Raw genomic sequence first — 13,431 nt, 5'->3', positions numbered from 1 at the left:
GGACTAATTGCAAGCACAGCAAACTGTGGCTGGACAGCTTGAGCAGTCCTTGCTGGGACTGCTATCATTGTTCACACAAAAACGGAGTCATACTTCCATATAATCTTACTAGATTGTTGTATAAAGGACGGAGCTCATTAGCATTTAATGCTGCTATATTGGGTCTGACCAGGTCATCCCATCATTATTGAGGGGACCCATGCGAGAGTGTTGTAATGCTGGTGGAAGGGTGCCTTGACACCAACTGATATTTCTGAAATGTTAGTGGTATTTCCAAATCCTCCTATGGTCTATAGATTAGGATCTGACACCTCCGTTTGTATATGTTTGCGTCTACTGCAGGAAAAGTGACCCATAAGTAAACAAAAAAAAAAGATATATGCTTTTATATAGTGTATGGGATTCTACCACAAAGGTAACTTCACCTCCTATGTTAAGGAGTCCCTCTTGTGCCAAATACATTGTGACTGCCTTTCTATAGTTAACCAAAATGTTAACTGGATTTGCCATATTAAGAATACCTTTCAGAGAAGGAAGACTATAGTGGGCTAATCCTTTTGAAACTTTAAAGCTTGAGCAACCTACAGGCTAAAATAGGAGTTCTCTAAGCTGAGGAGTAGTCGTCCCTGGCACCACAGATGTCTCTGTATAAAAGTGAAAAGGGAACACTTGGTACTAGACAGGTACCCAGGAGAACCATTAAATAAGTACCTGACCTAGAATGTTGTTGGGGCCATATGATATGGTTCCTATAAATTAAGTAGGACTGTGTATCTAGCCAACATAAACGTCCGTATATAGGGACTCAATCTGCCTATATTATTGGGAAATGTTGATACGGTTATTGGCTCACTCACAGTGCCTGTCTGAAACCATAAACACACCAGGGTATCAAATGGGTTTTACAAGCTCGAACATGACTACTCAGATTCCCAAGTAAATCTTGGAAGCAGATCTAGCCTTTTATATTCACTCTGTGTAACCAAAATGAGACACGAGGAAGATGCAAAATGTCTTCTAGAACATTTATTGCAACAGTCTTATTGTTGCATTAAAAAAAACATGAACTGTTATTAGGCAAGCAAGGCAAAGCGTGGTAACCAGCATTACAAAGATGGAGAAAAAGATACAGTTCAACCATGGTTCTATGACTGCATTGGGACACTTCTATATGTTACTAACTACACAACTAAGAGTAGTGGGAGCACTCTTTGCCTGATCTGTTGGGACAGCCCAACATCCCATACCTCTGTAAGATATATTGGGAAGCCAGGAAGTTGATCTACTGTAGTGCAGACTATGTCCTGTAGAGGGTAGAGGTCTGATTCCGGATCAAAATCAGTCAGCCTCGCTGCATTTTGGGCTATGCATGCCCCATTCTAGGACACGCCCCATAGAAGTGCTTCTTTGCTGAATGTAGCACTGTCAGTTTTTAAAATACAAGTACCTTTCGTACCATGCTGTGGCTCAACACTGATATCTCTACTAACTCGGAGCGGTCTCCACATAAAATTATTATGTTTAGGACATCACATTCTTTGTGCTCAGCCTTGGATGGAGCCTACAGACTAGATGACCTTAACGCTAACAAGCAACATGCACTGTGATTTCTTAGTACATTGAGTGCTTAGTCATGCACAGTTCTTCAATAATTTGACTTCAATGTTTGATATTTTTATTGCGGTTATAAAAGTTGTCATGAGTTACAATATCTGGGGTAATTGGCAGTGCATGGCGAGGGTGCAAGAAACAGATCCCTGATCCTATTGTAATTGAGCCCCAGGGAGGTGGCTGTCCCTGGGGCTGTGGGAGGGCCAGTCAGCCCTCAACCATTTAATTAGACATGAGCCTTGGGGAGGTGCTCGTCTCCAGGCTGCGGGGAGGGCCAGGTGCCTACCTTCATTTAAGTAGAGGTGAGCCCTGGGGCTGAAACTTGAATGCCCCTATGACCACACAGTATCTCTGTGGGGGACTTGAACATCACTATATTACACAATCTGTGTGAGGACTTGAAAATCCCTGCAACTACACAATAGTTCTGTGGGGACTTGAACATCCCAATAACCACACACTATCTTTGTGGGGACTTAAACATCACTTTAATCATACATTATTTTTGTGGGGGTGTAAACATTACATTCACCCATCATCTCTGTGGAGATTTCACCACTCCTATAATTGCATACTATCACTGTATGAACATGAGCATTGTTATCGTCATACTCTGATATTTGAGCATTGTTTTTAAACCCTATTTCAGTGATTAGTTGAATAGGATCATTTTCTCACACTAGCTATAGATGCAAAAAAATCACATTAGCTACAATCAACTTTGTGGTGGCTTGAGTCATTACGGTCACACTGTTAGTGTGAGGCACGGATATTGTCTTTCCACGCTATTTCAGTGGTGATTTAAACATCACAATCGCACACTAACTTTGTGGGGACATGAACATCATTATAATCACACACTCTCTGAGGGGCGTTGAACATCACTTTAATCCCAAACTATTTATGTGGAAACTTGAACAAACTAAACACCACAGACCTATTTCTGTGGTGCTATGAACATTGCTGTAATTCCACAATATCTTTGTGGGGACTTGATTGCCTTCACACACCTTGTGGGGACTTGAACAAGCCCATAACATACATTATCACGTTGGTGGCTTGAATATAGTTATTCACATTTTACCTCTGTGTACCTTTACCACAGCTGTAGCCATCAACTCTGTAGAGACCATGGTGCTACTGTCATCACTTACCCACTTATGTGGGCATCACCACACATCACCCCTATGCAGTGATAACAGATTACCTCTGTGGGCATTGTTAGACATCATCCTTATGCAGATCATAACATTTTATGTCAGACGGGGATGAGGAGATGTGGTTGAATAGCTGCTTTGACAAACATGTAAGTTTAATAAATCTGGGTTCTGCTAGACTACATTACTTGAGTCCACCTGTTAATTTCTCTATGAGCAGGGTCACTGGAATTATGTGATTCTGCAGATGACTGTTTTGCATAATTGAGGATTTCACTTTTGCCACATAATCAATCACCTACTGCATAATCTGCAGATTTGAACAAATAAAATTGTCTCTAGCTCAAATAAATCAAGTTACTAAAGACAGTGATACGTTCATGCAAAGTGGAAGGCCTTTTTAAAAGGTTAACTGGTTATTGTTCATTTGCTTATTTATTTAGTTGTAAAAATGACACGGAGGTAAAATCTTTGTTCAGTGTTACTGTATATAAAAATGAATTAATATTTAAAAATGTGCTGCATGTTTTAGCAGACGCTGCCACATAATTTGGTACTCCTCTGCTGCATAATTGGAGTGGCACTGTCTATAACTGAGTTCCCTCATCTCCTAAGACCCTGAGCAGTAAGCAGTGGATTAAATACAGTTTGTTTTTTTGGTAATCATGATACATAATAATTTTGACACATTAGAAACATGAGTCCTCTTTTATGTACCTCTAAGATATGTACAGCAATTATATATGAATAGATTGTTATGTTCGTGTATCAGTCAAGAAATAAATATTTAGAAATGTCTTTGACTTTATTCAGTCACAGACTGTCGTTATGGAGTAGGTCCTCATAAGAATATATTTTAAAAATTGAAGCCGGATCCTGTATCATGACTTTTTTTTCTTCACATTTTTCTGTTAACCTTTCCAAATGTTTTTAAAATATATTATTTCCCCTGGCAAGGCAGGTATCCCCACAGTCCCCACAAGGATGTGTACGCATGCGGAGATTTGTTACGAGATGTGATGCCTAACATCAAAGAAATTGGCTATATTGTCTGAAGCATAGAGGCTACTTTTTATTTTTTCCAAATTTTTTTTTTTTTATTTTTTATTTTTTTTCAGGAAGAGTTGCTGGGGGGTACTGCCTAATTTTCTAGGCAGCCGTGGACCCCTTGGACAATAAGCTAAGAACCACTGGTCTGGCCTAGTCATTAAATGTGGGGCTGCTCCATGTTTACTGCTGGTGGTTGCAATTTCAGTCCCGTAATGTTCAGTTTACAGTAGATTAAAATGCCTTTTGGCAAGGAATTTGTCCACGTTGCACAACCGTGTCTGGAATAGCAAGGTCCATGTTCTGTTATTTTTATTTGATTTTGTTGAGCATCACTTTCAAGAATATTGTTTCAGTGCCAATTTTGTAATTTGTCATTGACTTAGTTTTTGCAGATTTCTTGCAACCTTTTGTTAGAGCAATTTTGGTGTGCATAGAGCAGATTTGAGTTATTTAACTATGCTCAACGTTATTCGTATTTAACAATTTCTTTGTCTACAGTCTTCAGGATGTACTCATGCAAGATTCAAGACTTTACCTTATTTTTGAATTCCTTTCCATGGATTTGAAGAAATATTTGGATACCATCCCATCTGGCCAGTATATGGATACAATGCTTGTTAAGGTAAATTGATGTCCACTTGTTCATCCAGCGTCCTGATTAACTTCCGTATTGTGCCGTAGTTCCTTGGAGTTAATAGTTGTAAAATCTTAAACTAACAGTTGGGCTCCACGTGTAATACATTATTCCTTCAAATGTAGCGTTTGGATTCTAGTTTGTCTCCTTTGTTGGGAAGGCCGACCCTGGGGAACGTTTAATTTGCTGGACATGGCTGTCACGCCTTCAGTGGTAGTAACCTGTTTTTCTGATGGATACAACTACCTGTGGGTTCCTTACCTATTGAATACTCTCATTGCGCCAGCATTCGACGGAAATCTTCTTCCTAGCTTCTGCACGTCGATGAGGACATCACAATTGCCCACGCGACGCCATCTTACGTCATACAGGCAATAAGAGGTCCTCGCCGACGTCCGTTCCCTTTTTTCCATGCCCTTCGAAATGGTTATCTTCCAGGGAGCTTCTGTTGCTATATCGACAGTTAGTTTGTTTTTTGGCGATTGTTTTTTTTTTTTTTACTTTGCGAGGTTACAATGTCGCAAAGAAAGTCAGGATTCAAGCCCTGCCGTGAGTGTGGTGGCAAAATGTCGGTAACGGACCCACATTCTGACTGCTTGTGGTGTCTTAGTTCCGACCATGATGTTGACAAGTGCGATTCTTGTCAACATATGAATCCTAAGACCTTGAAAGAGCGTGAGGCCAAGCTTTTTCTTCAAAGTCGAAAAAGGAGAGGAAGCGTCATCGAAAGTCGTCGACACCGAAGTCTCATCGGGACTCCCGGCGTCGCCGAGATTCACAGCGCCGGTCGAGTAGGGAGAGGTCTCGGTCGAGGTCTCCATCAGCTCGACGTCGGAAGACTTGGGAAGTCAGTCCCACTGTCACTCCCCAGCTGACGACGCAGTTACCATCTCCGGCTTCACCGACTTCACCAATGTCATCGGGCCATCCTCCTTCAGGGTTCGAGGTTCCGCAGCCTCAGATGTTTTCTCCGTCCTTGCAGACGTCGAGGTCGGTGTCGCCTTCCAACCAGGCACCCCAGTACCCGGCTTTCCCGGCCCCTGGAGCTGACAGTATTGCATTCCTGAATGCGATCTTTTCCATCTTCCAACAGATGGCTCCGGGTGGTGGAACGGCTGGTCCTTCGGGCCCTTTGGCTTTCAACATGGGTGCTCCGGCTCCACTTCGACCGGCACCCTTTATGCCCTTTCTCCCCCTGGGGAACGTGGCCTCGGCTCTGGTGGCCTCGGCTCCTGCGGCTTCGATTTTTCAGCCAGTGACGCCGTCTAGACCTCCTCCGACAGTCTTCTCACCTTCCAGTTCCTCGTTCGGCGCCGAAGACAACTATGGCGCCTGTAGACCCGGCGTCTGACGGATCCGACGATCGGCGTCATTCTTCGATGTCTGCTGACGCCATGTCGACGCCGAAGATAGAGAAGAGATTACACTCGAGGAGGCTTGCTCTCAGTCTCCTTGAAGAACAGGAATACCAGAGGCAAGCCTTGGAGGAAGGGGAGATCGAGGATTCTCGTGAAGGTCTCCATGGACTTGACACTGCTAGTGGCCTGGATACCTCCCCCGAATGGGACTTGTCATCACCTGGGGAGTACACAGAGGAGGCGGCCACTTTTCATTCTGTTATCAGGAAGGCAGCTGGCTTCCTGGACCTCCCTTTGCCAGTGACTGAAGCCAAGCAGAATTTATTGACAGAAGTGTTGCACCCTGCCTCTACATCAGCAGAGCCGCTTTTGCCATTCAATGAAGCGTTGCTGGACCCCATAATGGAAGTCTGGAAAAAGCCGGTGTCTTCTTCAGCTGTCAATAGATCTGTGGCTAGGAGGTATCGGGTTGCACTGGCTGACCCAGGTTTTCTTACCAGGCATCCAACACCTGAAAGCTTGGTGGTCCAGGCTTCCTGCTCGGCAAGGTCTGCTCCGGGGTCTCTTCCATCTGTACCCTCGGATAGAGACTCCAAGAAGATGGACGTCATCCAAAAAGGTGTTCTCGTCATGTAGCATGGCATTGAAGTCCACCAATGCTACATGCATTTTAGGAAGATCCATTTATGCCCTGATGGACGAGATTAAATCAACGCACACAGAGGTTCCTCAGGAATTGTTAAGCCTGGTATCTGACGCTCGGGCAGCTGCAACTCGGGTTATCCAATCTGGGTTGGATACAACTGACTCAGTTGCTAGGGCAATGGGCAATGCTGTAGTTACGAGGACGCAGGCCTGGCTTCGTAACTCAGGATTTTCCTCTGATGTGCAGTCGACCCTACTGGACCTTCCTTTTGGTGGTGACAAGCTCTTTGGTGCCAAGGCGGATTCGGCCTTAGAAAGGTTCAAAGAGAGCAGGGCCACGGCCAAGTCGCTGGGCTTGCAAGCCACTTCTTCTCCGTCCTCCAGATTTTTTAGGAGGTTTCGAGGCTTTGGTCGTGGTTCCTCCTCCTTCCTTTCGAGGGAAATTCCAGCAACCCACCTCTGCTCTCTCCTATAGATCTTTCAGAGGGAGGGGTAGGGTCCGCACCAGGGGAGCCACTCAGCAGCACTCTGCCTCTTCCTCTGGAGGGGTGCAGCAGGGGAAGCAGCCTTAGGCTTCCACCAATTCCCACTCACTCCACTCCTGTAGGGGGGAGGTTACTGAATTTTTTGTCCAAGTGGGAGGTCATAACATCAGACTCCTGGATTACCAGCATTGTGAGAAACGGCTATACCCTTCCCTTTCGGGAGTTTCCGCCCCCCCATCCCGCCCGCCCCGCCCATCTTATTGTTCAGAAGAACACCTCCTGTTAGAACAGGAGGTTCAAGTCTTCCTTTCAAAGGACGCGGTGGAGTTGGTCCCAGTGCAGGAAAGGGGTCAAGGTTGTTACTCGAGGTACTTCCTGATTCCCAAGAAGGATGGTCGGTTGAGACCAATCCTGGACCTAAGGATCTTGAATTGGTTCCTCAAACAGGAAAAGTTCAAGATGCTGACCCTAGCTCAGGTGCTTTTGGCGCTGAACAATGGAGATTGGATGGCGTCTGTCGACTTGCAGGATGCTTACTTTCATATCCCGATACTCAAGTCGCACAGGAAGTATCTCCGGTTTATGGTGGGGTCGCAGCACTATCAGTTTGCGGTCCTCCCGTTTGGTCTTACTTCAGCACCTCGAGTCTTCACGAAGGTGAAGTTGGTGGTTGCAGCGGAGCTCAGAAGGAAGGGGATAGCAGTATTTCCTTATCTGGATGACTGGTTGATCAAAGCCAAGTCTCCGGAGCTCGTGTTGAATCACCTGCAGTTGACAACCCTGTTGTTCGACCTGGGTTTTTCGGTGAACGTGCCCAAATCTCACCTAGAGCCCTCTCAGCACCTCCTGTTCATAGGGGCAGTACTGGATACAACATTGGATCAACATTGGATCGAGCCTTTCCTCCGCCTCAGCGGATTCAGGACATTCAGGTGTTGGTTCCAATGTTTCAAAGTGGAGCGGTCATTCCAGTCCTCAAGGTCCTACGTCTGCTCAGTCTGTTTGCTTCCTGCATACTGTTGGTCACGCATGCTCGCTGGCACATAAGGGCTCTTCAGTGGTGTCTCCGAAGGCAGTGGTCTCAACACAAAGGGGATCTCGAAGGCTTTGTGAGGATCTCCAGAGATGCTGCCACAGATTTGAAGTGGTGGATTGCGAACGGCAATCTTTCCCGAGGAAGGCCGTTCTCGCAAGCTCCACCAGTGGCCACAGTAATAACAGATGCTTCCACTCTAGGGTGGGGAGCTCATCTGGGGGACCTGGAAATCAAAGGTCTTTGGTCTCCAGTAGAACAGATGTTTCATATCAATCTGTTGGAGTTACGGGCTATACATCTGGCTCTCAAGGCCTTCCTCCCATCCCTTCGCGGTCAGTCGGTTCAGGTCCTGACTGACAATACTACCGCGATGTGGTATATAAACAAACCGGGAGAGGTAGGGTCGTACCTTCTCTGCAGAGAAACTCTTTGGCTATGGTCCTGGGCAAAGGACCATCAGATTTGCTTGGTAGCAAATCATCTGGCCGGAGTCTTGAACGTACGTGCGGACAGTGTCGCCATTTCTCGGCTGATCACGAGTGGCGTCTCCATCCAGATCAAGTCCGTCTAATCTTCCAGATGTGGGGGTTTCCTCGGATAGATCTGTTAGCCACCCGGGAGAACTCGCACTGCCCGTTATTCTACAGCCTCCAGTATCCGGTACAAGGAGCATTGTGGGATGCGTTTCAGAGGACGTGGTGCGACCAGTTGCTTTATGCTTTCCCCCCCCCCCCCCGCAATACCCTTGATTCCTCAAGTATTGAGGAAAATACGCCAAGACCGGGCCCAAGTCCTCTTAATAGCTCCGGATTGGCCAAGGAGGGTATGGTACACGGACCTTCTCCAACTCTCACTGCCCTCCGCTCCGTCAGGAGGGCAGACCTCCTCTCGCAGTCGCAGGGGCAGGTTTTACACCCCCACCTCCAGAGCCTGCACCTTCATGCCTGGAGATTGAACGGGGCAACCTGAGTTCTTTCTCTCTCCCGGCTGATGTAGTGGATGTTATCTTAGCGGCCAGGCGACACTCCACTAAATCTATCTACGCTAATAGGTGGTCTAAATTCGTGGTTTGGTGTGGAGAGAGGCAGATTGATCCCTTACGTGCTCATTTGTCGGATGTTTTATCTTTTGCATTGTCCCTAGCACAGAGGGGTTGTGCAGTGGCTACGGTTAAGGGATACTTGTCTGCTCTTTCAGCCTTTATTTGTCTTCCAGACCAGCCTTCTTTGTTTAAATCCCCTATAGTACTTAGGTTCTTGAAGGGTCTTATGATAAATTCCCTCCTACTCCTTTCGTTATGCCTCAGTGGGATTTGAACTTGGTTCTAACTTTCCTTATGGGGTCCCCCTTTGAGCCTAAGCACTCTTGCCCCATGAGAATATTGGTCCTAAAGACGGTCTTTCTGGTTGCAATTACTTCTGCAAGGAGAGTGAGTGAGTTGCAAGCTCTATCTGTAAAACCCCCTTATACATCTTTTTATGGGGATAAGGTGGTGTTGAGGACCAATGCTGCTTTCCTTCCGAAGGTTGTTTCACCCTTTCATATGTCCCAGACGATTACTCTTTCCACGTTTTCTCCTCCGCCTCATCCTTCAAAGGAAGAAGAGAGACTTCATCGCTTAGATCCAAGGAGGGCGCTCAGCTTTTATATAGACAGAACGAAGGATTTCAGGCTGGAGGATCAGCTCTTCATCGGGTACGTGGGACAGGGGAGAGGAAAGGCAGTCCACAAGAGAACACTCTCCAGGTGGGTTGTTCTTTGCATTAAAATGTGTTACTCTTTAGCAAAAAAAGAACCCCCTGATGGTATAAGAGCTCATTCCACCAGAGCTAAATCAGCCTCTTCGGCCTTGGCTAGGGGTGTTCCTGTGGTTGACATCTGCAAGGCCGCAACTTGGTCGTCCCTTCACACTTTTGCGAAGCATTACTGTTTGGACTCTGAGGTCCGAAGGGACGGCCATTTTGCACAGTCGGTGCTGCAGGATTTCTTGGTTTGACCATTCAGGCACCCTCCACAGAGTGTGGTACTGCTTTGGGACTCTATTCAATAGGTGAGGAATCCACAGGTAGTTGTATCCATCAGAAGAACGAGTTACTTACCTTCAGTAACTACTTTTCTGGTGGATACATCAGCTACCTGTGGATTCCTCATGGTCCCACCCGCCTCCCCGTTGCCTGTCTGGTCTAGCCAAGTAATTCTTGAGTGTGCTCCTCTTGGTTTTGAGGACTAGTATATATTCTGTATATATATTCATATTGATATATATTGTTCATATATTTGTTTAAAAAAAAAAAAAAAAGATTGTTATTAGAATGATTCATTATTTGGAATGTCATTAAATTTTGCAATTTGTTCTTTCATCTCAATGGCCTATTCTCAGGCACGTAAAAAAAATTGGTACTGACGTCGGCACGTTATTTCGAAATGACCCTGGTTGGGGAGTTACCCAGGTTAACTTCGCCTACGTCTTTCCATCAATAGATCTTTTTATATACTTTTCTCACCATTTTCGAGAGCAGCTGGAGCAGCACTAAAACATCGGACATTTAAATTAAAATCTAAGGAATCGATCAATTGTTGGTGTCGTTAGGACATTATTAAAGGGCAAACTTTGTTTTTTAAGCAAGGTACAGAATGTTGGCGGGGCAGCCTACATACTTTCCCTAAGGTGAAGACCTCGGGGAAAGGTTGGTTCATGCTCAGCTAATCGCCTGGCCAGTTCTGCGGTCATTTGCAAAGCTGCAACATGGGAAAAGCTGGACCTTCATGAAGCACTAGTGCTTGACGTGCAAGTAAAGTCAGGCTGCTGTAGGACACTGTGCTTCAGATCCTTTGTAAATAAAGCCTCATTCATAGTTTCACTGGGTAATCTCCATTCCTTTTATTTCGTGTGGGTGAGGGGGGGATAGAACTAAAGGCTTCCGCACCTCATTGACTGGAGTTTGAGGTTGCAGAATGTGCAATGCTAAACTTTGTGCTTGCTAATCTTTGTAACATCCTGCTTAAGATGTCTAGCCTGATTGGTGGTAATTGCTTCGGATAAATAAATACATGACCAACGCTTGGGAGCTACAGGAGACACAACTGTCATGTTATTCTAGTCAAGCGTTTTTGTGTTAGTACCAGGCTGGCCTTTATGATAAGGGTAATGGCTTCAGCATCTGATATTAATATGCTTAAATTATGGTGGGTGGCGCTAGTTAGGAAATGTTAAAACTGCTTTGACACTATCACTTTAGCTTTTCTACAATACGTAGCCTATCCACCATATTGTATGACCTGCCTTAGCCAGTGCGGTGGAGGGGCATTGGGCCATGATCCCATTGGAGACGTCCTTGGCTCACATTTTCTATAGCACACAAGTGCAACATGATTCTTCAAGAGTTCGACTCTTAAGGATGTAATGTATATCGTTTCTCTCAAACAGAGAAGTCCTTTCAACGTTTTCCCAATAGAAGTGCTATTTTGACACCTTGCATTCAGAGCTTCATTTTTCTGCTCTGTCAGTCTGAAGGTGTTGTGCTCAGGTGAAAACATTGCTTCCATCTTTGTGTTGCAACTCTGCAATCTCTGAAACACCCGCTTATGCTGAGATATTGTTGTCCAGCTTGTTGGGCTTAAAGTTTTGCTGATTTAACTGGATGTTTCGTCTAGAAGACTGAAATTTGAAAGGCCTGTTTAAAAAAAAAAAAAAAAAAAAATACCTTGGAAAGGAAGGATTAGTCATAACCCTTATCCCTGAGTTAAGTTGGTGCACCACCTCAAGCCATTCTCCATAAACAAGATAGTCCTTTCTCTTAAAGGTCTCTGCGTGCAAGAGTGGAAGAATCAAAGCTAAATCAGTCCACTATGGATATCCCGGCCTCTCTGGAGTGGAGAGCGCACTGAAAGCTACAGAACGTGTACTTGCCACTATACATTTTGTGAACCGCTAGGTCAGTATGGTCTGAAGTGATTTTGTCCTGAGCCACGTTGATATTACGAAGGCTTATGTGGTTTACAGTAGCTTCCATCTTCCCTCAGCTAAAGAGCTATTGTTCCCGCGCCCCCGCTTCCTTTTGGCACTGTTGTCTATAATCATTTTCTACCACAAACGTTTCGACGATATCTTGTTTACATTCCCTTTAACCATTTTGTCACCCTGGAGTGTCTGAGGCGCTCATCTATCAGTCGTATACTGCACGATATTCCCTTTTCAACAACAAGCCTAAACTTAGCCCTTATTTTGGAAATGATGCAGTTGACGTCTGTGCCGCCAGTGTACTGCAAGTCGCACTATGGATTACCCTCTTGAAATTACGTTTCCCCCTAGACCGATCATGAGCCTTCCAGCAACAGTTTGGAATGGGGGTAACGGAGTGATGAGCCAGAGGCTTTAACTTACATACAAAGCAACCACCCACCCGATTTCTTCGACTGTAGTGCAGACACTACACACCAATTGTCTCGATTTTTCTGGATACCTTGAAAGTGTTAAAGCTGGCTTTTTATGCAACATTTCCTCACTTTAAACCACAACCTGCCTAGCACTTACAGGACGGCTCTGGAACCACTGATGGTTAGGCCCTTGAAACCAGAGCCCCAGGCATTAAATCACAGGGTGGCACATACATGTTATGCTCGAGAGAAGATGAAAAAGGAGTTTATTCCAGATACATAGCTTCCCACAGGAGAGGGCAGAGAGTTTGGTTCCCTAGCATAGAGTTGGGTTAATAAAGGACAATTAAAATGAGGTTTCTGGACCCTTAATTGTACAAAGCTGGTCCCATTTGTACAGAATTAAGCGCATCTGTAGTAAGGCGTCAGACTGTGTCCAATGTGAAAGAGTAAACAGTAAAGTTTCTATTGGGCTACGAAATGGGCCACAGTTTCCCTGCAAGACTGGAGGTTCTGTAATGTGGACTACAAGCCACGTAAAGAGCATGTGGAAGATGCACTAAAAGATTGGGTGTGGATACTTTTGAACTTCACATCGTCAATGAACACTCATTCTTTTGTGAGTTAAATTCAAGATGTAATTTATCGCTATGTAGTGCAACAGAGGCACTATTAGCTGTGTACCTCTACAATCAATACAAAACCTGGTTTGTGTTCATAGCTAGAGGAAATTGCATTTGAGATAAACCTAATCTGTTAACTGTTAAAGGCATGATCCTGTACGGCAAACCAGCATCTTGGTGTTTGAATGAAAAATGGACGGGCAGCAACCGTTATGGAGTATATGCTGTTGTGTACACAAACAGTGTTATTGTTAGATTGTCATGGTCTTAAAATTGACACTCATTTCTTCAGTTCTTGCTGATTTCCAGCCTGGATGAGCACCTCTGTAGATCTGTTGGCTCCGTAAGCATGCTCAGCTCGAGTCACTCTTAAATACACCGTCTGCTCATTGGTTAGGCAGCTTTCCACATTGATTTTGTTCAGGTTTACTTAATATGGCACAGAAGCAGGGCTT

The 13,431-nt window shown here is 45.1% G+C and overlaps 1 protein-coding gene across 1 annotated transcript in view; it reads left to right on the top strand.

The window, feature by feature from the left end:
* CDK1 (cyclin dependent kinase 1) overlaps positions 1-13,431 on the top strand; it is a 97,837-nt gene that overhangs the window by 53,592 nt on the left and 30,814 nt on the right. Inside the window, exon 4 of the mRNA XM_069240921.1 lies at positions 4,317-4,440. Within this exon, the coding sequence (XP_069097022.1) occupies positions 4,317-4,440 (124 nt within the window). The remainder of the gene's footprint in view (positions 1-4,316; positions 4,441-13,431) is intronic.

Source organism: Pleurodeles waltl, chromosome 6 (assembly GCF_031143425.1).
Source record: "Pleurodeles waltl isolate 20211129_DDA chromosome 6, aPleWal1.hap1.20221129, whole genome shotgun sequence".
In the NCBI taxonomy this organism is placed as follows: domain Eukaryota; kingdom Metazoa; phylum Chordata; class Amphibia; order Caudata; family Salamandridae; genus Pleurodeles; species Pleurodeles waltl.
Note: the sequence above shows the minus strand (reverse complement) of the source record. Positions and strands in the feature narration are given on the sequence as shown.